Source organism: Lithobates pipiens, unplaced genomic scaffold (genome assembly GCF_037356315.1).
Source record: "Lithobates pipiens isolate NorthernLeopardFrog02 unplaced genomic scaffold, aLitPip1_a1.2 Scaffold_1, whole genome shotgun sequence".
Lineage (NCBI taxonomy): Eukaryota > Metazoa > Chordata > Amphibia > Anura > Ranidae > Lithobates > Lithobates pipiens.
In genome coordinates this window covers 98,632,605-98,660,154 of record NW_027507685.1, presented here as the reverse complement: position 1 = coordinate 98,660,154, position 27,550 = coordinate 98,632,605, and the positions used below count along the sequence as shown (strand labels likewise).

General features: G+C 45.5%; 1 protein-coding gene across 1 annotated transcript in view; it reads left to right on the top strand.

Annotated features, from left to right (window-relative positions):
• Nucleotides 1–26,361, top strand: part of LHX6 (LIM homeobox 6) — a 225,316-nt gene extending 198,955 nt beyond the window's left edge. Inside the window, exons 5-9 of the mRNA XM_077467001.1 lie at nucleotides 1,750–1,850; nucleotides 1,935–2,030; nucleotides 16,848–17,022; nucleotides 19,879–19,982; nucleotides 23,871–26,361. Coding sequence (XP_077323127.1) covers nucleotides 1,750–1,850; nucleotides 1,935–2,030; nucleotides 16,848–17,022; nucleotides 19,879–19,982; nucleotides 23,871–23,891 — 497 coding nt within the window. The 3' untranslated portion in view covers nucleotides 23,892–26,361. The remainder of the gene's footprint in view (nucleotides 1–1,749; nucleotides 1,851–1,934; nucleotides 2,031–16,847; nucleotides 17,023–19,878; nucleotides 19,983–23,870) is intronic.
• The last annotated feature ends 1,189 nt before the right edge of the window (nucleotides 26,362–27,550 follow it).

Below are 27,550 nucleotides of genomic sequence, written 5' to 3'. Positions count from 1 at the left end.
CTGATGTGATGACGTCACGATTGCTCTCTGTAGCATTGTAATGTAAGTGCAGAGCTCTGCGGTGAAAACCCTCCCGGGGCAGACCCAATGATGCTTTGCAAATCATGGGGCCTCTGTACAGCCTAACTAAACAGGGCCCCTCCCCCCTGTGTCTCCCCATACTCTTTAGCTCTGAAAGTGGTTGTAAACCTCAGACATAAAATATGAACAAAGCATATCCCTCTATAGTGTGTACTTGTCTCAATGCAGGGCACCAAATATAATTTCTGTCTGCTGCCTAGATCCTCTGCTATAAGGAATTTTCCTGACACCAAGAGAATAATGGTGACAGGGGAGGGATCTCCAGCAAATTGACAGTCTCAGCTCTGTTCCTCTGTGCTGTGTGAAGGTGGGGGGGGGGGGGGGGGTGGATTCAACCCAGAACACTTAATAATAAATAAACAATAATTCAAAAAATTTGCCCTGAAGAAGTGGGAGTTTTAAACAAAAACGTGTTGGCTTTTGACCTTCTTGACGTGAAAAATAAACTTTTGCTGGACTCATTCGAACTTTGAGGTGCTCTCGTTCTTTAATTATTCTCCAGACTACTCTAGGGGCCATCATGAATGCAGGCGCTGATGATGGACGAGAAGGCCTTGCTCGCAGTCTCTGCTCTAATTCATCCCAAAGGTGTTCTATCAGGTTGAGGTCAGGACTCTGTGCAGGCCAGTCAAGTTCCTCCACCCCAAACTCGCTCATCCGCGTCTTTACGGAAAATGTCTTGGTATACTGATGCCTTAAGAGTTCCCTTCACTGGAACTAAGGGGCCAAGCCCAACCGCTGAAAAACAACCTCCCACCATAATCCTCCCTCCACCAAATGATTAGGATTCGCTCATCCATGTCTTTATGGACCTTGCTTTGTGCACTGGTCCAAATCATTTGGTGAAGGGAGGATTATGGTGTTGGGGTTGTTTTTCAGGGGTTGGGCTTGGCACCTTAGTTCTGGTCAAGGGAATTCTTAAGGCGTCAGCATACCAAGACATTTTGGACAATTTCATGCTCCCAGCTTTGTGGGAGCAGTTTGGGGATGGCCCCTTCCTGTTCCAACATGACTGAGCACCAGAGCACAAAGCAAGGTCCATAAAGACATGGATGAGCGAGTTTGGGTTGGAGGAACTTGACTGTCCTGCACAGAAGCTTGACCTCAACCCCTATTGAACGCCCTTTGAGATGAATTAGAGCAGAGACTAGAGTTTGGGGTGGAGGAACTTGACTGACCTGCACAGAATCCTGACCTCAACCCCATAGAACACCTTTGGGATGAATTAGAGCGGTGACCGTGAGCCAGGCCTTCTTGTCCAACATCAGTGCCTGACCTCACAAATGAGCTTCTGGAAGAATGGTCAAACATTCCCATAGACACCCTCCTAAACCTTGTGGACAGTCTTCCCAGAAGAGTTGAAGCTGGTATAGCTGCAAAGGGTGGGCCAAATCAATATTGAAACATTGAACCCTACGGACTAACACTGGGATACCATTAAAGTTCATGTGCCTGTAAAGGCAGATGTCCCAATACTTTTGACAATATTGTGTATATTTGCTTCTGGCTACCGTTGTATATTACTTTCTTGCAAGTACTGTATATATATATATATATATATATATATATATATATATATATATATATATATATATATATAAAGTGTATATATTTACTGAGGAAGGAGAGGGTGCATTGATGATGAGTGAGAAGTCTATGCATTTCCAGGCAATGGTATTACATTGGAGGGAGCTGTGCCATCAGAACAAGACAGCCAGCCAAAACCAGCAAAAAGAGCGCGCACTTCCTTCACAGCGGAACAGCTGCAGGTATGACGCCGGGCACTGGTGGAGATCATCGGTGGTGCAAAGGGCAACAACCAACCGTGCCACTAATACTCTCTCTGTTCACAGGTGATGCAGGCACAGTTTGCTCAGGATAATAATCCCGATGCGCAAACACTTCAGAAACTTGCAGACATGACAGGACTAAGCAGACGAGTCATTCAGGTCAGTATTCCAACAAAGTATTAATGTTCTCAGTAATGGGTCAGTATAATGAAAGAGGTCTTCAAATTTAGTAATAAAGACACCTTGTTAGAGCTGATTTAGGTAACTTTTACTCCCCCTACATCATTGATGGTGAACTTTGGCACCATCACTGGACGTGATTTGCGTAAAATAGTGGGCATGGCTTACACGGGCATGGCTCAAAGGGGTGTGGTTAGTGTCTGAGATGAATGCGGGATGGAGAGGGAAAGGGAAAGGGGGGGAGGGTGGAGGGATGGAGGGACAGCAGCCCCCCGATCCTACACCACAATAGCAATGTGTTTTCCAGAGTTTGACAATCAGCAGATAAAGATACTCCAAATACCTGGCATTAGCGCTTCAATCATCCCGGCGCCATGATTGTTATGGTGTCAGGATGATTGAAGCGCATTATTTCTATTATTACATTGTAATATGAAATAAAATCAATCAACTCACCATAATGCAGAATCAGTGGGAGCCATGAGCGCATCACTAGCCACGTCGCCTGCCACCAGCTGCCATCAGGTGCCCCCAGCAGAATCCCTCCTTACATCAGGTGCCCTATCACAGCAGCCTTCCTCACATCTGTGTCCATCAGCGGAGCCCCTCCTTACATCTGGTGTCCCCATCAGTACTCCTAACATCTGGTGCCCCTCTGACATCCAGACTCTGACTGAGCCCTCTGACATCCAGACTCTGACTGCGCCCTCTGACATCCAGACTCTGACCACCCTCTGACATCCAGACTCTGACTGCGCCCTCGACATCCAGACTCTGACCACCCTCTGACATCCAGACTCTGACTGCGACCTCGACATCCAGACTCTGACTGGCGCCCCCGACATCCAGACTCACTGGCCCCCAACATCCAGACTCACTGCCCCCTGACATCCAGACTCACTGACGACATACACAGACTGGCCCCCGACATCCAGACTGGCCCCCGACATACACAGACTGGCCCCGACATACACAGACTGGCCCACGACATCCAGAATGGCCCCCGACATCCACAGACTGGCCCCCGACATCCAGACTGGCCCCCGACATCCACAGACTGGCCCCCGACATACCACTGGCCCCCGACATACCACTGGCCCCCGACATCCAGACTGGTCCCGACACATACACAGACTCACTCACTGGCCCCCGACATCCCGTCGTTGCCGCTCGGTGACTTTGAACTGCGGCGCTGCCTACTGCACTTTACACACACACTGGGGGTGGGCGGCGCCATAGCATCTCTATTGAAGACCAGCTTCTGGTCTAATTTAAAATGGCGGCCGGCGGAGACATTGTCTCTAGCGGCGGCCGGTGGCGAAAAACGGGAAATTTGAATTTCCCGAGACAAACCTGAATTTCTCTGGACATTTCCCGGGACAAAATTAATTCGGGACAAATGTCCTAATCCCGGGAATGTCCCAGGAAATTCGGGACTGTTGGCAACTATGCAAGGTTCTCCATCACTGCCCTACACCAACCCTCCATTATCTAGCTCCATAGTCTACCGTTCCCCTTCCACAATCTGGACCTACAGACTCATCTCTTTCCCCTAATCCACAATTCAGTCTCGTTGCGTTGTTTCTCTCTTTCATATTCCGTACTTAGTGCCCCTTTCTCTTTACTTACTCCTCTGTCCACTATCTGACTCTTGTCCTTTAGGGCAACACTAACAACCTTTCCTCATGTTCACCAATCATTACAGGACCATGGCGCATTTTTTTTAGCACACTGGAAACTGTCCCTCCGTTGAAAGACCCCGATGTGATGGCATAGGCAGGTGACAGGTCCTCTTTTATGGAGACATTGGGGGACTAATAGACCCTCAATGTCTCCCCTGCACTCCACTGCAGCTAATCAAGCATTGATCATGCTTAATTAACTGCTTCCCGAGCTAGAGTAGCCAGAGAATGACAACTCTGAACCTGAGACGATACATTGAAAGGTCTAGTTCAGGGATCTTTAAAATATGGCCCTCCAGCTGTTGCGGAACTACACAACCCATGAGGCATTGTAAAACTCTGACATTCACAGATATGACTAGGCATGATGGGAATTGTAGTTCCTGAATAACTGGAGGGCCACTGGAAGACCTCGGGTCTAGTTGTTTGTCTTTGTCCCCCCCAGACCATCTCTAGTCTCTGGTTTGTAAGGGGGTGCTAATGCAATTCCCCTTTTGGGCACTAGGTGGTGCTCTTCCTTAGGATATACAGTACATTACCAAAAGTATTGGGATGCCTGCCTAGCATGACCTTTAATGGCATCCCAGTCTTAGTCCATAGGGTTCAATATTGAGTTGGCCCACCCTTTGAAGCTATAAGAGCTTCAACTCTTCTGGGGAAGGCCGTCCACAAGGTTTAGGAGTGTGTCTATGGGAATTTTTTTACCATTCTTCCAGAAGCCCATTTGTGAGGTCAGGCCCTGATGTGAACGAGAAGGCCTGGCTCTCAGTCTGCACTCTAATTCATCCCAAAGGTGTTCTGTTGGGTTGAGGTCAGGACAGTCAAGTTCCTCCACCCCAAACTTGCTCATCCATGTCTTTATGGACCTTGCTTTGTGCACTGGTCCAAATCATTTGGTGGAGGGAGGATTATTGTGTGGGGTTGTTTTTCAGGGGTTTGGCTTGACCCTATAGTTTTAGTAAAGGGAATGCTTAAAGGGATTGTAAAGTGAATTTTTTTTTTTTTTTAAATAACAAACATGTAATACTTACCTGTGCAGCTCGTTTTGCACAGAGTGGCCCCGAACCTGCTCTTCTGGGGTCCCTCGGCGGCTGTCTCGGCTTCCTCGCGCAGGTACTTCTCACGTTCATCCGAGCTCCCTCGCATGGTGAGAAGCATCTGCGGGCGCACTCCCGTGATACAGCCGGCGCTATAGCCGCTCGCTGTATCACACGGCCCCGCCCCCCGGCGCTCCGCATCAGTGGATGTGATTGACAGCAGCGCGAGCCAATGGCTGCGCTGCTTTCCATCCATCCACTCCAGCCAATCAGCTGCCAGGCTGAACGGTGGAAAGGACGTCGGGGGACGAGCGCGGGACTTTCGATGGGTGAGGTAAGTAAAACGGGGGGGCTGGGGGCACAGGCACTGTCAGATGTTTTTTCACCTTAATGCATAGAATGCATTAAGGTGAAAAAATATTTACCTTTACAACCCCTTTAAGGCATCAGCATACCAAGACATTTTGGACAATTTCATGCTCTCAACTTTGTGGGAACAGTTTGGGGATTGCCCCTTCCTGTTCCATGACTGTGCACCAGCAAGGTCCATAAAGACATGGATGAGTGAGTTTGGGGTGGAGCAACACCTTTGGGATCAATTCGAGTGGAGGCATCAGTGCCTGACCTCACAAATGCACTTCTGGAAGAATGGTCAAACATTCCCATAGACACATTCCTAAACCTTGTGGACAGCATTCCCAGGAGACTTGAAGCTGTTATAGCTGCAAAGCGTGGGCCAACTCAATATTGAACCCTAAGACTGGTATGCCATTAAAGTTCATGTGCGTGTAAAGGCAGACGTCCCAATACTTTTGGTAATATAGTGTAAATGTAGTTAGTGGTCACAGGGTGGGAGGAGTTCAGGGAGAATGCAGGGAGAATGCAGGGAGATAGGAGCTCACCTTTGTAATTTGCACCCGTGGATCTTTGTGTGGTCCTTCCTGCAAAGATGTAACCTCCCAGTGTCTGGTATTCCCCAGCTGGGGAATTCCTGGTGAGGTCCTGATACCCTGATTGGGACTTAAGTGTGGGGACAGGACTAGATGCAAACTTGACTGGGAAAAGTGCCTACTATAGTCAACCAACAGGGTGAGAAGGTAAGTACAGAACCTACAATGCTCTGAAGTGATATGTAACTGAAATGTGTATTCTGGAATTGGATGCCCTGAATTCGTAAGTACTATAGCTGTGTGCCCTCAAGTTGCCTACCTTGAGGCGGAAAAGTAACATTTTTGCAAATGCATTAGATTCACCTCCATTGTTACTTGTGGCCTATCTGGGAAATGGTTAGCAAGTTTGTCCAGGAGCATGCAGGGCAGAGTGTGGAACTTGGACTGTATGTGCTAATAGAGGTATGTGTAATGGCTTGCTTCGGGAGTAGGGGGGGGGGGACACATTAAGGCGAGATAAGGGCAACAGGACCTGTTTTTAGGAGGGGTGCAGTGGGGTCTCAGTGTGATGAAAGGACTTTTATTGAAATAATACAAAGACAGTTCACAAATAGCCCAATGGGAAGGAAGCCCAGCTGGGAACACTCATAGATTCAGCAGCATTTAGAGAGCAGGATTCAGCTGAACTGACAGCGCCTGTTGCATGGGGCAGAATGTGGCCTGGCTGTCCTGTGCCCAAGCACGGAGAAGTCCATAGAATTAGCAAGCCCTATGCTTTCCCTTCCTCATCAGAAACATTTTCCTGCCACTAGATTTTTCCCTACCAGGCAGGGTACCTGTCCCTGCTCTACCAACTTGCATACCAAAACCTAGGAGCCAGGGCATTAAATAGGCTTTGTCTAACCCAAGATGGCTGCTAGGTTCCCAAGGGGCAGCGGCATCCAATTGGATCTCTTCCCCAGTGACCCAGGAAACCATAGAGGAACCATGTTCCTCTTGACCTCCTCTCCAACTGCAGTGCCGCTGCGAAGTGCACCACCTGCAGTGCAGAAATAGATTGCACCTGCCTACATGTTTAGTGGTACTCGTGAATGCAACATATTGCCCACGTTGGGATGGCTTTGCCTACAGGTTAACTCATTGGTTTGAGCTGATGGCAATCGCAGTTAGGAAAATTAAAATTTCTTGGCAATTTCTTGACAGGGTGGCGCTGTGAGGGGGCTAAAGTTGGCCATACTATAGAATTATACATAATATGTAGCAAACAGGCCATGTTAGTAATAAAAGGTACCCAAAATAAACATACATTATTTGCATAGTGTGAACTACTGTAATTCTTAGCCCTTGTACACACGGTCGGAGATTCCGTCTGAATGTTTCCTATCGGACCGTTTTGTCGCATATTCCGACTGTGTGTGGTCTGCATCGGACTGTTTCCGTCGGAATATCCGACGGACCAATTTTTCCAACTTGCCGGTAAAATTTTCCGACAAAATGCTCCGATCGGACATACTCCGATCATGTGTAGCCTACTCCTATGGACAAAGTGCCACGCATCCTCAGAACAAATTCCTAGACCAAAGCTATTGGCTACTAGCCTGAACGTAGTTCCGTCATAACGAAATAACGTCATCACGTTATGTACAGTCGGATTTTCCGACAACTTAGTCCGACCGTGTGTATGCAACATGACTTCCGGACCTCTTCCGGAATTAATCCGTCGGAATTACTCAGACGGATTTGGTTGTCGGAATCTCCGACCGTGTGTACAAGGGCTAAGATTTCTTCTATGGAGTACTATGGGATTATTGGATAGTAAACCAATTGGATGTGTATCTCTTTATCTTATTGTGTTTTAAGGCAGTAAGCACAGTAGAGCCTTGATAGAACTGAAAGTATTCACATGTCTCATTCACAAATCCCAAAAAATAAAAGCATTATTCCTCATTTTAGGATAGTGGGCTGAGCCTTTCACATAATGCTTCTTGGGTCCTTTGGCCAACTGTACACCTAGAACCTTTTTGCTTACAGCACAGATCCAGATTATTATTATAGAGCAGTGGCGGCTGGTGAAGTTTTTGGATGGGGGGGAGCCAGACCCCGCCCATCATGACCCCGCCCATCATGACCCCGCCCATCATGGTGGCCCCTCCCACTTCTCATAAACCACTCCCCTTATGTAATCTGAAAAAAAAATTGGCGTGGGTTCCCCCCTCCGAGAGCATACCAGGCCCTTAGGTCTGGTATGGATTCCAAGGGGAACCCCCTATGCCAAAAAAACGGCGTGGGGGTCCCTCCCAGATCCACACCAGACCCTTATCCGAGCACGCTGCCCGGCCGGCCAGGAAAGGGGGTGGGGACGAGCGGGCGCCCCCCCTCCTGAGCCGAATACAGGCCGCGTGCCCTCAACATGGGGGGTGCCTTGGGGGAGGGGGGGCATGCGGCCCCCCCACCCCAAAGCACCTTGTCCCCATGTTGATGAGGACAAGGGCCTCTTCCCGACAACCCTGGCCGTTGGTTGTCGGGGTCTGCGGGCGGGGGGCTTATCGGAATCCGGGAGCCCCCTTTAGTAAGGGGGCCCCGGATACCGGCCCCCCACCCTATGTAAATGAGCATGGGGTACAATGTACCCCTACCCATTCACCTGTGAAAAAAAGTACAAAAAAACACAACACAGGGTTAAAATATTTTATTGCACAGCTCCGGGGGTCTTCCGTCTTCGGGGGTCTTCTCGCCGGACTCCTCCGCTATTTTCTTGTAGCTCTTTTGCTAGCGGAGGAGCCCGGCTTTCTTCCTCGCCGCCGGCCTCTTCTTCCGACTTCGGGGGTCTTGTCCCCCTCTTCGGTTCTTCTGCCGGGCCACCGCGCCTTCTTATAGCTCTTTTACAGGCGGTGGCCCGGTCTTCTGTCGCCGCCGCCGCCGCCCGTTCTTCTTTTTTTTTCGGCGTAGGGGGTTCCCCTTGGAATCCATACCAGACCTAAGGGCCTGGTATGCTCTCGGAGGGGGAACCCACGTCAAATTTTTTTTCTGAAATTTGGCGTGGAGTTCCCCCTTCAGAGCTCATTCTCTGATTGGCCACGGCAAAAGTCGCCTGGCCTGGGGAAACCTTTCTGGCTGTGAAAGCTTTTTTTCTATTCATTCAGCTAAATGCATGAACATTCTCAAAAAAGTAGAAACTAGAAAGCCTTTATGCGGTAACTCACCTCCTGCCTCACTGTCTTGCAGCTCCGCTCGGGCTGAGGAACGGAGCTGCCGACGTCACTTCCGGGTTTCGTGAAGCAGCCGAAAGCCGGAAGTGACCTGCCTGTCTAAGAATGACAATGCTCCCGCCCGTAGAATCACAGTGATTTTACGGGCGGAAGCTAGTCAGCGTTCTGCAGTGCGCCGCAAGGCGGGTTTTTAACCCGCAAATGAAGCGCCTTGGATGCAATCTTGTGATTGCATCGACGTGGCGCTTCTCATAGTGCACTGTGACCGGCGCCACAGTACACTATGTTAAATTGTTAAATGACGTTTTTTTTTTTTAAATGTCTTAAAGGGCCCATTTTATTTTAACTTTTTTTTTATTTTATTTTTTTTTTACTTTTTTTACACCTAGGGGGAGGGGGGGCGGCGCCCGGGCGCCCCCTATGGGCGGGCCGCCACTGTTATAGAGCTATATATTCCAAGCTTTTATACATCTTTTTAAGGCTTGTTGGCCACCATCAGTTCAGTGTATGGAAACCATGGCTTCTATGAAGTAGGTCTTGGGACCAACAAGAAAGTATACCTCTGACAGGTTATGGTGAGATGATCCAAAGGTAACCAAAAAACCCACCACTGAACCAGTAGAAGGCACATAAGAGCCTTTTTGGATGGTATTATCGTGGCCAATTCCATCATAAATCCATGTTTAGGGATCCTTTCACAGATTGGATTGTGATAGGATATACTGTATAGTCCAACAAAGAAGCAGAGGACATATATATATGACTACAATCCAATCTTGATAAATCCCTATATCTACCCTACACTATCCAACAACATTGTCTCCTGTCCCATCTTCCACAGTATGGTTTTACTGCCTTTTCCCTTCTCCACAATCCAGTCTTGTTGCTTCTTTCTCTCTCTTCCACATGTCAATCTTTTTGTCCTCTCCCCCCATTCTCATCTTACTGACTCCTGCTTCTATCTTCTCAACATTAACCTTTCACCATGCCCACCAATCATTACGGTGTCATGGCTGTTTCAGGCTTGTTGGCCAACAACAGTGCATTGTACGGAGATCATGGCTTTTATGGAGTAGAGTTTGGGACCAAAAGTAGTAGTAGAAGTAGTATAACCATATAAGTCAGGAATTTCAACCACGCTCACAATTACAAAAATCTAAAAAAATATATCTAAGGCCTCATGCACACGAGACGCAGATGAAACCTCTGTTAAAAAAAAGCTGAAACGCGCGTTTAGAAACGCGCGTTTTGCCGCGTTTGCATGTCGCGTTTAGACGCGTTTAGACGCGTTTGCGTTTAGACGCGTTTATAAAGATAACATCATGTAGACCCTCCCCAAGCTCTCAAAGCATTTTTTTTAACTATTTCTGCTATTTTGATCAGAGTGAGCAGCAGCAGCATAGAGAGCAGTTGTACACTTGCATTTGCCGTGTCACTTGCCACGGCACCTGCCACAAGTTGTGGATTGTCCACTTGCCACGTCACTTGCCACAAGTTGGGGATTGTCCACTTGCCACATCACCTGCCACGTCACCTGCCACAAATTGTGGATTGTCCACTTGCCACGTCACTTGCCACATCACCTGCCACGTCACTTGCCACGAGATGTGGATTGTCCACTTTCCACGTCATCTGCCATGCCACCTGCCACAAGCTGTGGATTGTCCACTTGCCACGTCACCAGCCACATCACCTGCCACAAGTTGTGGATTGTCTACTTGCCGCGTCACTTGCCACATCACCTGCCACGTCACTTGCCACGTCACCTGCCACAAGTTGTGGATTGTTCACTTGCCACGTCACCTGCCACGTCACCTGCCAGAAGTTGTGGATTGGCCACTTGCCACGTCACTTGCCACAAGCTGTGGATTGTCCACTTGCCACATCACTTGCCACGTCACCTGCCACATCACTTGCCACGTCACCTGCCACAAGTTTTGGATTGTCCACTTGCCACGTCACTTGCCACGTCAGCTGCCACGTCACTTGCCGCGAGATGTGGATTGTCCACTTTCCACGTCATCTGCCATGCCACCTGCCACAAGCTGTGGATTGTCCACTTGACACGTCACCAGCCACATCACCTGCCACAAGTTGTGGATTGTCCACTTGCCACATGACTTGCCACATCACCTGCCACGTCACTTGCCACATCACCTGCCACAAGTTGTGGATTGTCTACTTGCCGCGTCACTTGCCACTTCACCTGCCACGTCACTTGCCACGTGACCTGCCACAAGTTGTGGATTGTTCACTTGCCACGTCACCTGCCACAAGTTGTGGATTGTCCACTTGCCACGTCACTTGCCACATGCTGTGGATTGTCCACTTGCCACATCACTTGCCACGTCACCTGCCACGTCACTTGCCACGTCACCTGCCACAAGTTTTGGATTGTCCACTTGCCACGTCAGCTGCCACGTCACTTGCCACATCACCTGCCACGTCACCTGCCACAAGTTGTGGATTGTCCACTTGCCACGTCACTTGCCACATCACCTGCCACGTCACTTGCCACGAGATGTGGATTGTCCACTTGCCATGTCACTTGCCACGTCACCTGCCACGTCACTTGCCACGTCAGCTGCCACGTCACTTGCCACAAGATGTGGATTGTCCACTTGTCACATCACCTGCCACATCACTTGCCACATCACCTGCCACAAGTTGTGGATTGTCCACTTGCCACATCACCTGCCACGTCACCTGCCACAAATTGTGGATTGTCCATTTGCCACGTCACTTGCCACATCACCTGCCACGTCACTTGCCACGAGATGTGGATTGTCCACTTTCCACGTCATCTGCCATGCCACCTGCCACAAGCTGTGGATTGTCAACTTGCCACGTCACCAGCCACATCACCTGCCACAAGTTGTGGATTGTCTACTTGCCGCGTCACTTGCCACATCACCTGCCACGTCACTTGCCACGTCACCTGCCACAAGTTGTGGATTGTTCACTTGCCACGTCACCTGCCACGTCACCTGCCACAAGTTGTGGATTGTCTACTTGCCGCGTCACTTGCCACATCACCTGCCACGTCACTTGCCACGTCACCTGCCACAAGTTGTGGATTGTTCACTTGCCACGTCACCTGCCACGTCACCTGCCACAAGTTGTGGATTGTCCACTTGCCACGTCACTTGCCACAAGCTGTGGATTGTCCACTTGCCACATCACTTGCCACGTCACCTGCCACGTCACTTGCCACGTCACCTGCCACGTCACCTGCCACAAGTTTTGGATTGTCCACTTGCCACGTCACTTGCCACGTCAGCTGCCACGTCACTTGCCACGAGATGTGGATTGTCCACTTTCCACGTCATCTGCCATGCCACCTGCCACAAGCTGTGGATTGTCCACTTGACACGTCACCAGCCACATCACCTGCCACAAGTTGTGGATTGTCCACTTGCCACGTGACTTGCCACATCACCTGCCACGTCACTTGCCACATCACCTGCCACAAGTTGTGGATTGTCTACTTGCCGCGTCACTTGCCACTTCACCTGCCACGTCACCTGCCACGTCACCTGCCACAAGTTGTGGATTGTCCACTTGCCACGTCACTTGCCACAAGCTGTGGATTGTCCACTTGCCACATCACTTGCCACGTCACCTGCCACGTCACTTGCCACATCACCTGCCACAAGTTGTGGATTGTCCACTTGCCACGTGACTTGCCACATCACCTGCCACGTCACTTGCCACATCACCTGCCACAAGTTGTGGATTGTCTACTTGCCGCGTCACTTGCCACTTCACCTGCCACGTCACCTGCCACGTCACCTGCCACAAGTTGTGGATTGTCCACTTGCCACGTCACCTGACACAAGTTGTGGATTGTCCACTCGCCACGTCACTTGCCACATCACCTTCCACAAGTGGATTGTCCGCTTGCCACATCACTTGCCCCATCACCTGCCACAAGTTGTGGATTGTCCACTTGCCACGTCACCTGACACAAGTTGTGGATTGTCCACTCGCCACGTCACTTGCCACATCACCTTCCACAAGTGGATTGTCCACTTGCCACGTCACTTGCCACGTCCCCTGCCACAAGTGGATTGTCCACTTGCCACGTCACCTGCCACAAGTTAAGGATTGTCCACTTGCCACGTCACATGCCAGTCACCTGCCACAAGTTGTTGATTTTCCACTTGCCACGTCACCTGCCAAGTCACTTGCCGCGTCACCTGCCAGGTCACTTGCCACGTCACCTGCCACAAGTTGTCTATTGTCCACTTGCCACGTCACATGCCAGTCACCTGCCACAAGTTGTTGATTTTCCACTTGCCACGTCACCTGCCAAGTCACTTGCCGCGTCACCTGCCAGGTCACTTGCCACGTCACCTGCCACAAGTTGTCTATTGTCCACTTTCCACGTCACTTGCCACTTCACCTGCCACGTCACTTGCCACAAGTTGTGGATTGTCCACTTGCCACATCACTTGCCACCTGCCATGTCACTTGCCACAAGTTGTGGATTGTCCACTTGCCACGTCACTTGCCACAAGTTGTGGATTGTCCACTTGCAATTGCAATTGTTTAAAATATTTTTCTAATGGTTTTTCATCATTTGCAATCATTTTTGAGATTTTTAATGTAAAAAAAAAGGTCACCTTTAAAAACGCATATAAACGCAAACGCGGCTAAACGCGGTAGCGGCGTTTTGCCGCGTTTTACCGCGTTTTGCCGCGTTTTGCGTCTGAAACGCAGAAATTTTTGTTTCTGAACGCATTTTTTTGCTTCTGGAAAAACGAGATTAAACGCAACTGCATATAAACGGAAAAAAACGAGACTGTGTGCATGGACACATAGGATAACATTGAATGAGTTCAGGTGCAGTTGAAAAAACTGTCCAACTGCATCTGAACGCGCGTTTAACTGCGTCTCGTGTGCATGAGGCTTAAAACCTATAACAGAATAATATGTATACACTATAACTAGTCAAAAATTATAATACAAAAACCCAACTAAGTGAATAATAAAAATATACTCTATAACTCATACAATAATCAAGTGTACAAAAAAATATATATATAAAGTGCTCAAAAATTATATATAAGCAACAGGTCCTCATAAAAAACTTAGTCATGAGCATACAGTGGTAAAGTGCACAGAATTTTTGTGAACAATCAGAAATATTATGAATAGAGTGCTCAAAAATTATATATAATAAAACAGTTCTTCATCAAGATGTAATCGTGGGCATAACAGTCCAATAATCATAAGTGTTTCTTCTCAAGAAATCCTATGCGGGTGCAAGAGAGAGAATTTCCTTCACCAACACCGTGCTGATAAATGGTAAAAATGCGCGCTTACCAAATCCCAGAATCAGAAAGGCATTTGATATCAGAAATCTTAGGGGTCATCACACAGGGACATCACCTCGTTTTCACGTGGTTGGACCATTCATAAAAGGCAAGCAAAGACTCCCATAGCGTAAAACCGTAAACCAAAATCTTTTATTCCATAATAAAAAACATACTCACAAACATAAAGGTCAAATCAGCCTTAAGAAAAGCCGGCCGGCAAAGTGAACGCCCAAATGTCACGTGATTTGCGTCAAGCACGTCAAGACCACCCTACGTACGTTTCACCATATGTGGCATCGTCTGGGGCATTTGGGCGTTCGCTTTGCCGACCGGCTTTTCTTAAGGCTGATTTGACCTTTATGTTTGTGAGTATGTTTTTTATTATGGAATAAAAGATTTTGGTTTACGGTTTTACGCTATGGGAGTCTTTGCTTGCCTTTTATGAATAGTCCAACCACGTGAAAACGAGGTGATGTCCCTGTGTGATGACCCCTAAGATTTCTGATATCAAATGCCTTTCTGATTCTGGGATTTGGTAAGCGCACATTTTTACCATTTATCAGCACGGTGTTGGTGAAGGAAATTCTCTCTCTTGCACCTGCATAGGATTTCTTGAGAAGAAACACTTATGATTATTGGACTGTTATGCCCACGATTACATCTTGATGAAGAACTGTTTTCTTATATATAATTTTTGAGCACTCTATTCATAATATTTCTGATTGTTCACAAAAATTCTGTGCACTTTACCACTGTATGCTCATGACTACGTTTTTATGAGGAACTGTTGCTTATATATAATTTTTGAGTACTTTATATATATATATTTTTGTACACTTGATTATTGTATGAGTTATAAAGTATATTTTTATTATTCACTTAGTTGGGTTTTTGTATTATAATTTTTGACTAGTTATAGTGTATACATATTATTCTGTTATAGGTTTTAGATATATTTTTTTAGATTTTTGTAATTGTGAGCGCGGTTGAAATTCCTGACTTATATGCTTTATAGGTGTGTATCACATCGTATCAATCACAGCCTTTAGATATTTAGACTTATTGTTGAGAGATTTCTTTAGCGCAGTATTTTTTTTCCCAAATTTTTGTACAGTAGTATAACCATTCCTGCTCTTATCTCCCCTGTCTTACGTGTGTCCTTTAAGACAGTAACACCAGCCTTTCACCATGCCCACCAATCACTGTGGCTCTGTGGTTATTTTAGGCTTTATCATCAATGCATTGTATGGAAACCATGGCTTTTATGGAGTAGGGTTTGGGATCAACAAGATAGTATAGAAATTTCTGCTCCTATCTCCTCTATCTTGATTCTGTCCTTTAAGAAAGCAACACCAACCTTTCACCATGCCCACCAAAAATTGCATCACCATGGCTGTTTCAGGCTTGTTGGCCATCATCAGTGCATTTTATGGAGACCATGGCTTCTATGGAGTAGGCTTTGGGACCAACAAGAAAGTATACCATGACAAGTTATAGTGAGGTGGGCCAGAAGTAACCCCAAAAAACACCACCGAACCAGTGAGAAGCACAGCAGAGCAGGTAATTTTATGGCCCAGGTTATGGTGAGATGGCCCAAGAGTAAAAAAAAAAAAACACCTCCAAACATGAGAGAAGCACAGCAGAGCATTTTTAGAAGGTACCTTCATGGCCCAGGTTATGGTGAGATGGCCCAAAGATAAAACAAACCCATAGCTGCACCATTGAGAAACACAGAGGAGCCTTCTTGGCCCAGATTATGGTGAGATGGCCCAAAAGTTAAACTGAACCAGTGATAAACACAGCGGAGCCTTCCTAGAAGGTATTGTCATGGCCCAGGTTATGGTGGGATGGGTCAAAGGTAAAACAAACCCACCACTGAACCATTGAGAAACACAGCAGAGACTTCTTAGAAAGTAACTTCATGGTCCAGGTTATAATGAGATGGCCTAAATGTAAAACAAGCCCACCACTGAACCAGTGAGAAGCACAGCAGAGCCTTCTTAGAAGGTATCTTCATGGCCCAGGTTATGGTGAGATGGCCCAAAAGTACAAAAAAAAAAAAAAACATCAACAAACCATTGAAGAAACACAGCGGAACCTTCCTAGAAGGTATCTTCATTACACAGGTTATGAGGAGATGGCCCAAAAGTAAAACAAACCCACCATCGAACCAGTGAGAAACACAGCGGAGCCTTCCTAGAAGGTATCTTCATTACACAGGTTATGAGGAGATGGCCCAAAAGTAAAACAAACCCACCATCGAACCAGTGAGAAACACAGCGGAGCCTTCCTAGAATTTATCTTCATGGCCCAGGTTAAGGTGAGATGGCCCAAAATGTACAAAAACCACCATGAAACCAGTGAAAAGCACAGTAGAGGCTTCTTAGAACAGAATATATCTTTATTTCCCATTCCATAACAAATCCCCAAAATAATACATTTTTTACTCATTTTAGGATAAAGGGTAGAGTCATTGGAATCATTCTTTTATGCCCCTTTGGCCACAGATAAGTGATGAAAAGGAAAACCCTACAATATTAGTGCAACTGAATTACCATGTATGTTGGGTCTTTAGATTTTATTGTATGTGTGCTATTGTTTTATTGCTTCATACAATGTGCCATCAATAAAGTTTTCCTGACATTTGCAATCTCCAGGTTTGGTTTCAGAACTGCAGAGCCCGACATAAAAAGCACACCCCACAGCATTCAGTACCTCCACCGGGGCAGAACCCGACTCGTCTCACCTCTTCCCTGTCCGACGACATTCACTTCTCCCCCTTCAGCAGTCCAGAAAGAGCTAGGATGGTCACATTACACGGATATATAGAAAGTAAGTAAGACTTTTATTCTAATTTATAACATTGCAAAAGAAACACTAAACCAGCATGAACATTTTGTCACGGTACTACTTACAGTGAACCCACAGGCGAGCAGGTGACACGGGATCCCCCAGGGAGTGGAATCTAAGAGCCAGCCGGTGTTCCGCCAGGGACCCTCTCACAAAGGTTTGGACTTAGCTGCGTGCTGACCCCAGGTCACGACCCCCGGGTTCACCCTGCTCGCTTAGGGAAGTACCAGAAGACACTGTAGACAAGGATGGATGGATGAAGCAAGGAGAGCCAGATAGTAAGCCAAGGTCAGGGCGGGCTGCAGACAACGTAATCAGAAAAAGCCAGGTCAATACACAAAAGATCAGTTCATGAGAAGTCAGGTAAAACAGGTTACACAGGGGAGCTTCAGAAACAAACGTTGCTCAAGCAATGGTGACTGGTTAGGAAGGGATTTAAATAGAGAAGCACATGAGGGGCTGGACAGGAAGTAGCAGGAAGGAAACATATATTAAGCAACAGGTGAAGAACGGCGACACCCATAGCTGCAGAGTGCACAGAGCTGAACACCTGACAGTGGAACAACAGATGCCAGCCGACCCACTGCAGTAAAGGTGAGACACAGATCAGCTCCGCAGCTGATCTGTGACACATTTTTAGGGAAACAGCAAGTTACATACTTTTCACAGCCGACCAATCACTTTTTACAAGGCACCAAAAGTGCCATCCCCCTCCGGTGGTTCCTGGGATCTCCCGTTTCTCTGGGGAGCCCAGGATCAAGGTAAACCACTGTAAAATTTAGAGAAGGAGGTGTTCAGCGAATATCGGTTCTGGACCCCTCTTCGACTAATGAACCCGGAAGTGACCTGTGTTACGTTTCTTCTGGGTTCAGAGTTGTCGTTCCCTAGCTACTCTACTCTAGTTCAGGAAGCAGTTAATCAAGTACAGGGGTCTCCAAACTTTCTAAACAAGGGGCCAGTTTACTGTCCTTCTATATACTAAGAGAAAATGGTCTGGTGTTGCCAGTGACACACCTCCATCCCTAAATTAAATACAACAACAAAGAATAGCGCCCGTGGGACTTTGAATGAAGTGAGCACAAAAAGGTCAATAAGAGTATACAAAGTAAACATAGTTTATTAATGTATTAAAAATGTATAACATTCATTGTATACGGGATACATAAACAAAGGTGCCAAGCCACTTGGCAGTGATAGATACAGAATACCAAGCGGCCACATACATATACATATAAAAAATACACAAAACCTGTAACTCAGAATAAAATAAAAGTCCACTTTTTATGTATAGCAGCGCATGCACATTTTTCACAAAACATGCGTTAAAGTAGAAGTTCAGTTCAGTGTCCAGAGAGCAGGGTGCTTTGTTCTATCCACTCGCTTTGTGATTGAAATACAGCTTCCACCATATAGATCACCACTTGTGGAACAAAAGAAGACCCCCTATGGGGATGCACTCACCGAACGCATGAAACAAACAAGCCTTCAAAATGCCAATGCAGCTTCCTCCTTTTGCCACTAGTTATCTCCCTTATTGGAAATCGGCTTATAGTCTGTTTGCACCGGTTTGCTCACTCCACATTCCAGGTCAAACATTTACTGTACAGTGAAGGACCTTAGAGGACTTTATTGCAAATTCCCATCATCTTATCCTGGATACACCCCACAAGTGGTGATCTATATGGTGGAAGCTGTATTTCAATCACAAAGCGAGTGGATAGAACAAAGCACCCTGCTCTCTGGACACTGAACTGAACTTCTACTTTAACGCATGTTTTGTGAAAAATGTGCATGCGCTGCTATACATAAAAAGTGGACTTTTATTTTATTCTGAGTTACAGGTTTTGTGTATTTTTTATATGTTTATGTTTTTTAAAAAAAGCAGCAGCTGAAAAGTAGGTTTCTCACATAGGTGGGATACCGCGTAAATTTTAAATTTTGCATTTAAACACCCAAGAGCGCAGAGCAGTGTGCTATATGGGCTGGCGTGGATTATTATTTTGGCCACATACATATATTGGAATTGTTTATATACAGTAATACACAGGCATCATAAACTCTACGTGTTTCGCAAGTAACTGCTTGCTTCTTCAGGAGTAGATGTAAATGCAGTGTATATATGGACTAAGACAACCACTCAACAGCCAAATAACCCACAGGTGTGTCTGTCCCAGGAGCTGAAAGAAAGAAACCAGCAAAGACCACCCGGGGGATCAATGGGGGTCAAGCATAACATGGGAGCCAGAGAATGTATCCTTTGATGTCCCTCAATGTCCAACATGACATGATACGTGTGTCCTCAACATGTGGAGTGTGGAGCCATGAACAGCCTTTTTTTTAGGTGTCTTCAGTCTAGTTGCTTGATGTCACAGATGTTCTTTGCCCTTTTCTTCCTCCGTCGGTGGGAAAGTGATGGATTCTGATGAGTATCTCCATGTAATGATGTTGCACCATATTCTGCAGCATTCTCCAGTCCAGGGTGGCAGCAGAACTTTGATGCCCTGGGCTCACCGGAAGTGGGTTGGGTGATGCAGGGCGTCGTAGGAGAGGAACATCGCTGGATCGCTAATTGGTCTGCAAGTGTCCCTATAACCGGAAGTATGGTGAGTATTGCAGCCACTGCTGCTGAAGGATCCATTTCTGATATTTGCACAAGCTTGACTTGGACTTTAAATGGCACTCTTTAACACCACTGGTGATCCAGTGATGATCTACGCGACTTATTATTTGCTTCTTGGGGTCAGTAGCATACTTGGGTTTGTTACAGTGTTATTTTACACTATTATGTTCAGTGTCAACCTGTTCTATGTGTTGAGATTGTTCTATGTTCCTGTACAGGTCAGGTACAGTGTGGGCAGATGCACTGCAGGCTCCCCTACGCTGCTCCCCCAGTGCATCTAAAAAGTGACATGGAAGCAGCACTGTCAAACAGAGGAGAGAAGGTATGTAGTATGAACAGTCTTATCTAGACAATGTACATCCATCACTTAAAGTGAAACTAAAGGCAAACTTTTTTTTTCTTTTTTTTCCCATTTTGGATAGTGTATGAGAGGGTTATAACCCCTGTCAGTTTTTTTTTTGGGGAAGATTTTTTTTTGTTGGGAAGATACCCCTTCACTGTCCCATAGCCAAGACAAGATGTGATAGTAAGGCTGCAGTGGCCAGCAAGAATGCACATCCAAAGGGCTGTTGGGGATATGTTTTCTTTTATATAATACTTAAGGCATGGTGCTGTAACATTTACAATAGCTCAGCACCAAATTCAATCTTATTACAGAGCAAACACCAGCAAACAGACCTAGTAACATCATCACTTAAAAGAGTAGCACTCAGTGTCCAGCAGGAATATACATCTAAAGGGACATTGGTAATGTGTTCTTTTATATAATGCTTAATGCCTTGGTGCTGTGACATTTATGGGAGCTTGGTACCAATTTCAATCTTACTACACACACGTCAGCAAGTAAGCATTTTTTGGGGAGGATTTCCCTTCATTTTCTATCCCGAAGACACAATGGGAAAGGAACCATTTGTTACTATTATCTTGCGTACACACGACCGGACTTTCCGGCAGACTAGGTCCGACGGAATCAGTCTGTCGAACAATCCGATCGTGTGTGGGCTAATCCGATAGTTTTTCATAAAAAAAATCAGACGGACCTAGAAATAGAACATGTTTCAAATCTGTCCGATGGACTCAATTCCTATCAGGAAAACTGTTCGTCTGTATGCTGGTCCGACGGACCAAATATGATGCAAGGGAAGCTATTGGCTACTGGCTATTGAACTTCCTTTTTTAGTCCCGTCTTACGTCATCACGTTCAAAAGGAACGGACTTTCAAACGGACTTAGTCCGTTCATGTGTGGCTAAGTCCATTCATTCGGAAAGTCATTCGGAACTCCGCCGAAAGTCCGTCAGGAAGACCGTCGGACCTAGTCTGCCGGAAAGTCCAGTCGTGTGTATGCGGCATAATAGTAACAACTAAGAACATTTGGATTTCCCTTTATTTTCTATATCTCGCTTAAAAGGTCACAAGAACAAATAAAAGGCTGAAGCTCCCCAGGAGGGACACAGATTTAGCAAACTCTATCTCAAGCTTAAAAAAAAAAAAAGAATTATTACTCAATATGGTGTTATTAATAAGTTAATTACAACATAGGGAGCATGTAACTAGCTTATTAGATCAGAAAGGAATCAGAGGATAGGAGAAAGTTGGACCACACTTTAGGGTTTTTTATTTTTTTGCTTTTGCCTTGCTCTAGATCAGGGGTCTCCAAACTTTCTAAATAAAGAGCCAGTTTACTGTTCTTCAGACTTTAGTGGGGGCCCAGACTGTGACCATTGGGAGTAGAAAAGGTCCCGAAGGTCAGCAGGAAAAAAAGTAAATTCTTTGGTGTCAGTGGGAGGGATTGTGAGCAATTGTTGGTGTCATTGGGAGGATTCATGCCCCATCATTGGTGTCATTGGGAGGAATTGTGCCCCATTGTTGGTATCAGTGGATGAAATAGTGCCCCAAGGGCCCCATAAAAGCAAGCGAAGGGCCACCTCTGGCCCTCTGGCCGCAGTTTGGAGACCACTGCTCTATATCAACAGGGAGTATCCCATTGCCTTGTGGGAGATCAGGAAGGGATTTATTTTTTCCCCGCTGGAGCCAATTGGGCCATGCTTCACAGAGTTGTTTTTTTTGCCTTCCTCTGGGTCAACTGTGGGTATAGGATTGTGTATATGGAGGTTTTCTATTTATCCATTTTTTCTATTGGTTGAAGTAGATGGACTTTTTTTTCTTTCTTTCTTTTTCTTTTTCTTTTTAACCTGACCTACTATGTAACTTTGGGTATAGTTAATTACACCATAGGGAGTATGCAATTGGCTTATTAGATCAAGAAGGAAATTTCTCCCTGTCAAAGAAAGTTGGACCACACTTTATAGGTTTTAATCAACTTTGATTGTTGACCCAGGGAATATCCCATTGCCTTCTGGGGGGTCAGGAAGGGATCTATTTTTTTTCCCCACTGGAGCCAATTGGGCCATGCTTCCTCTGGATCAGCTGTGGGTAAAGGATGGACTCTTGGCTTTTTGTTACCCTGAATAACTACATAAATTTGGGTATTGTTTTCCAAGGATGGGGTTGTATTATAAAATGGAATTATTAACTTACATACAGTAGGTTGTCCAATTTTGCATGTTGGTAGAATAACTCTTCCTCTATAGTAACTCTTCTTCTTTTTCATTACAGGCAAATAATGGATTCCAAGCCAAAGCAACATGCCGTCATTAAGTTCTTGATGTGGGGGGGGGGGGGGGTCAAGGTTGTCCATCATCCACATAAAGGCTACAGAAAGTTTACAGAGATGATACCATTAAGAAGAGCAATGCGTTGTCATTGGTGACTCTTGTCAATGCGTCATCTCCGTAAACATTCTGTAGCTTTCTGTGGATGTTGGACAGCCTTCACCCCTCCTTCATCAAGTACTCAACGATGGCACACTGCTTCTGCTTGGAATCCATTATTTACTTGCAATAGAAAAGAAGAAGAAGAGTTGCTATAGAGTAGCCTTTCTCAACCCTTTTTCCCCCACAATGAACCCCTAAAATAATTTTCAGGTTTAGAGGAACCCTTACTAAAACCAATTCACTTGGGTTAGTGAAAAAAATGTTCCCCCCACACTGTTGGTTCGTAGGAAGAATGCAACCCAAGAATGCAAGACAGCTAAAAAGATAAATTGGTGTCATACTGTTGGCTTTGTCTAGTGGTGTTGGCTCAAAAGAAAACTATGCCGGCATCATCAGATGGGAAGACAACCAAACACAGCTCAAGGAATCCCTAGCAACCTCGGGAGGAGCTCTAGGGTTTCAAAGAACCCTTAATGAGTGTGACAGAATGCCTGGCACCCAGGATGAGTGCTTCCTCCAAATAGTGCCTCCTGCTCTTCAAACCCTTCCAACAGACCAAGAGCTAATACCTGCCCTTTTACCCCAAGCATTGTGCATGGACAAGATGTCTAAGATAAGAACCAAAGCAATGAGAAATACAGGTTTTGTATACACTTCAAAAATACACTGTATACACTTCAAAAATAGGGCAGTCGCCACATGAATAATAAAACCAAATATTACCTAAAACATCACACAATGAGTAGATAACAAGGTAAAGTTGACAAAAAGCTAATCCCATCATGTAGGAACCTCCAAGAGGTTTAGCCAACAGACAGAAACAATAGGTTACTCAATTGACTCAATTAACAATGGAAATGCACACCTAGGAGAAAATTATACCATGGGAGAAAGACACCTTAGTAAACAGATTATAGCAGAAGACCCCAGCATCAGGCTGTTTGAGCTGATTATAGTAACATCTGCTCTGAGTCTCAAAGCAGTCAAAAGCAGTCATTGCTGGTTTGGGCACAAAGGCCCCAAATCTGTGTGTTTCGGGGAGACATGGACCTGAATCCGAAGCAAGACCACTACAAAGGTTCCCCAGGCACACACTTCCCAAAGAGTAGTGCTTCCTCAAAAGCCAGGGTCCATAGTCAGTAGGCAAGAGGCCACACTGCAATTCCCTCCAAAAGCCCCTGTCCTGATTGGGTCTGTCACATTGAGAATAGCTGCTTTATAGGAAGAGTTACTCTACCAACATGTGAAATTGGAACGGCTTATATAAGTTAATAAAAAAAAAAAGTTATGCTCACTTTTGCATTACTTTCGGTACAGCATTATTTTTATTATTGGGGAAACACGTTGAACTTGTGTCTCATCTTAAAACATGACTACATACGTAACTCTGTAACCAGTATTGTAATCTTGAACCTGTACAATTTTCTTCTGGCAGGTAATCCTATTTCAATACTGAGGGACAACTTCTGTTATTGGAGACGACATGCTGCCCTCTAGGCCAGGGGGTTGTAGAGGATTCAGCAGAGAAAGACACCCAGCAAAGGAGACAATATCTGTTATTTGCTGTCTTTGGCTCTGTTAACAGAGAATTCTGGAAAACTCTTGAAGAGCAGATAAGGACCACAATAAAACAATATGAGAGGGATTATTATTAATATTAAATTATAACAAAGGTTTTTAAATGAAAGCTACCCATTCTCAGACTGAAGCTATCACCTCTTGCATTTTTACTGAACATCAACTGCCACCACCGAGAGGACATCCGCCAACTGGAATAACTGTGAAATGTAAGGAGAAGATGAACCTTTACATTTGGTTTACATAGCGGATTGTACTTATTCAGCAATGCTGGTTGGTTTTCACCCCATCAATTTCCTGAGTTATGCATGAGAGAAAAAAAGATTGAAATCCCTCAACAGAAAATATAAATTATAACCTTTGAAAGTGCAAGATAGTTCACTGCCTTTGCTATTCTCCCATTGTGTTCCACTGCAATTTGCCAGATCTTACTTTTTCCATTGCTTCATATCTAGAAATCTGTCAAACATGACATTTGATAATTTAACATTTAATGACATCACATTATTAGTCATTCTCCGGAAACAAAGGTTGAAAATTCAAAATGTCTTCTGATTGAAAAAAAAGCCACCCAAAAAGGGACCCAGTTTGCCCTGCATCAGCTTTGTGAGTTACCATGGTGCTGGCAAGCCAACCGCCAACGCCATAACAATCACTATCTAGGGTTTGTCAGCATGGCATCATTTGTTGCTTTGATGATGGAGAATGGTTTTCCTGCACCATGGCAATGCATGAATCTGATCAAGGGCAGATGGCATGCGTGGCCACCCCCAGCATTCAGAAGAAGATGGATGTCCCCCTCCTCCAGGCCTCCTTCACCTCTTGCCCTCTGTGCTGTGCTGCAGCCAAAAGATAGGGCTCTGATGTGAAGATGGGAACTTGTGATTTGGAGGGGGCTCTGAGATGTGGGGACTGCGTGGCTAGGGGAGGGTCTGTGAAGGGGGGACTCTTACATCAAGTTAATTTTATCAAGGCAGTTGTGTGCATTGTCCCAGGCTCAGGTTTCCTATTGATAAGGATAATTTACTTTTACATTTCAGGCTGGGGGGCCTTGAGATTTTGCATACTTTTAAAGGGTGCTGTGACTGAAAAAAGGGATTAAGAAACGCTGTGCCAATCTTTGTTGTGATAACGATATTTGAAAACCAACTCAGTTTGGAAAAAAAATTGGGAAACTCTTGATTTCTTGACCAACCAGAGTGGGGGTTCCGCAAAACTCAGAACGCACATTAGAGCATGGTTTGTTGACCCTTAGACTGTACTTAAATTATCCAAACAAAAGTAAAAACGAGGAGCTGTATACTGTTTTTTTTTTTCGTTTTTGGGTCAAGCGAGTCATTACTGGACAGTCTGGCTCCGGTTTGTACAGCACTCTACAAAATAGCAACACCCCTTAAAAATTATGGTAAAATTCAGAGTTGGGAATCCACATACATACATAGAGCACCAAACTATTTTTTTTGTATGATAAAATTGGTAAACAGCAGAAAAAGTCTAATGCATTTCATAGGCTAAACAGACTCCCCCTTCATTGAGGTCAGGATATTTAACTGTGCTCCTTTGCTGCACTCGTTAAAACTTCTAAAGCCTCGTACACACGACCGGACTTTCCGACAACAATACCATGGAATTTTGTTCGAAGGGTGTTGGCTCCAACTTGTCTTGCATGCACACGGTCACACAAATGTTGACCAACAATTACAAGCGTAGTGATGTACAAGACGTACTTCGAGCGGATAAAAAGGAAGTTCAATAGTCATGTGATATCACCATTACGAACACTAGTTTTACAAGACCAAGTGCTTCCGGCTCATCCTTTAGTCCGAGCATTCGTGTTTGTACTTTGGACTTTTTGGACACGATCGGAAAGTTCGACAACACACATTTGTTGACGGAAAATTTGAGAACCTGCTAGCCAACATTTGTTGGCAGAAAGTCCGGCATCAATTGTCCGATGGAGCATACATACGGTCGGACTTAACGCCAACAAGCTCACATCCAACATTTCCCGTCTGCAAACCCGATCATGTGTATGGGGCATTACTGTTTCAAACAGAAAAATGTAGAACTATCTGGTATCTGATTATCTAAGTCTATTTAAGCACAGTCAAAATGAGCCCTGATGAAAAGAGGATGCGTTTGACCCCTGAAACGTTTTGGCTTTTTTTTTTTGCTATGAACCAATTTTAACATAATTTTTTTTTTTTTAACTCTTGGACAGTTTAATTGGCTTCATTGGATTGTATATACAACATGGACTTAAAGTTGAAGTTTTGGCTTTAGCCATATCTTAAAGTGGAGGTTCAGCCAAATGCTAAACCTACTCCCAGCCCCAATCTAAGCCTATTATATCTAACCCTGTATAGAAAAGATCACTATACTTTCCTATTCTGGAGCAGCTCTGATCCAGTCTCCAGTGGTGGCTTCTGTGTAAAGAGAGAAGGCCAACAATGGCTGGGAAGTGCCTGGGAGATGACATCACCCATAGACTTACATTCGTGGACGGTTGCTACACAGAAGCCGCCGCTAACAGCTAAGCCTGGGACCGGACCAGAGGGGCTTCAGAATAGGTAAGTAGAGCAATCTTTTCTTTACACGGTTAGATAGAATAGGCTTAGAATGGGGCTGGGAGAAGGTTTGGCATTTGGCTGAACTTCCACTTCCACTTTGAGATATGGCTAAAGCCATAACTTTTGTTTCCTTTGGAATAGAGTTTGAGATGGCTATCTTTAAGATAATTCCCCTCCATCCTGTACACTCAACAAGAAAAGAGAGGCAATATCTCCAAAGTGAGGCAAATCCCCACTTAGATAGCTGTAACTATTCTCACTGGAAGATGGACCCAATGTCCCCGTTTTGGTAACAACTCAAAAGTTTGGAACTTCCCTCACTTTCAGTCTCAGACGATAATATTCACCAGGACACATAGAATAAATGAGTTTTCCCAGTGGGGGCACAGACAGCAATAAAAACCTGGGTTCATGCACATATCTCTTCTAATATCCAATGCTGTGAATGACCAGAGCCAATGTGTTTCAGGTGTTCAGAGACTTCCCACCTTCCTTCATTAGGGCTTATATATTATGTGTAAAATCAACACTTGGCGCAGCATCACGCAGCTGGTGGTATGATCTGGTCTGATTTTACACATATAAGCGCTAATAAAATCTACCTATTGAGGTCACATAATATAAAAGCCCTGATGAAGGTGGAGTGTGAACCCCCAAAACAAAAATTTAATAATAAAAATTACATTTTGGACTCCATGGCCATAGGTGTGGTGCCTCTACTGTTTCGAACAGGGGTTCCACCTTGGTTCCAATCAAGTGAGACTACAATCTATAGATCACGGGTGTCCAATCTGCAGCCCTTCAGCTGTTGCAGAACTACAGGACTCATGAGGCATTGCAAGGAAAGTCCCATGAGGCATCGCAAAGCAGACCGTTGCAAGCATGACTCCGAAAGGCTGAGGCATGATTGGGCTCGTAGTTCTGCAAGATCTGGAGGGCTGCAGCTTGGACACTCATGCTATAGGTA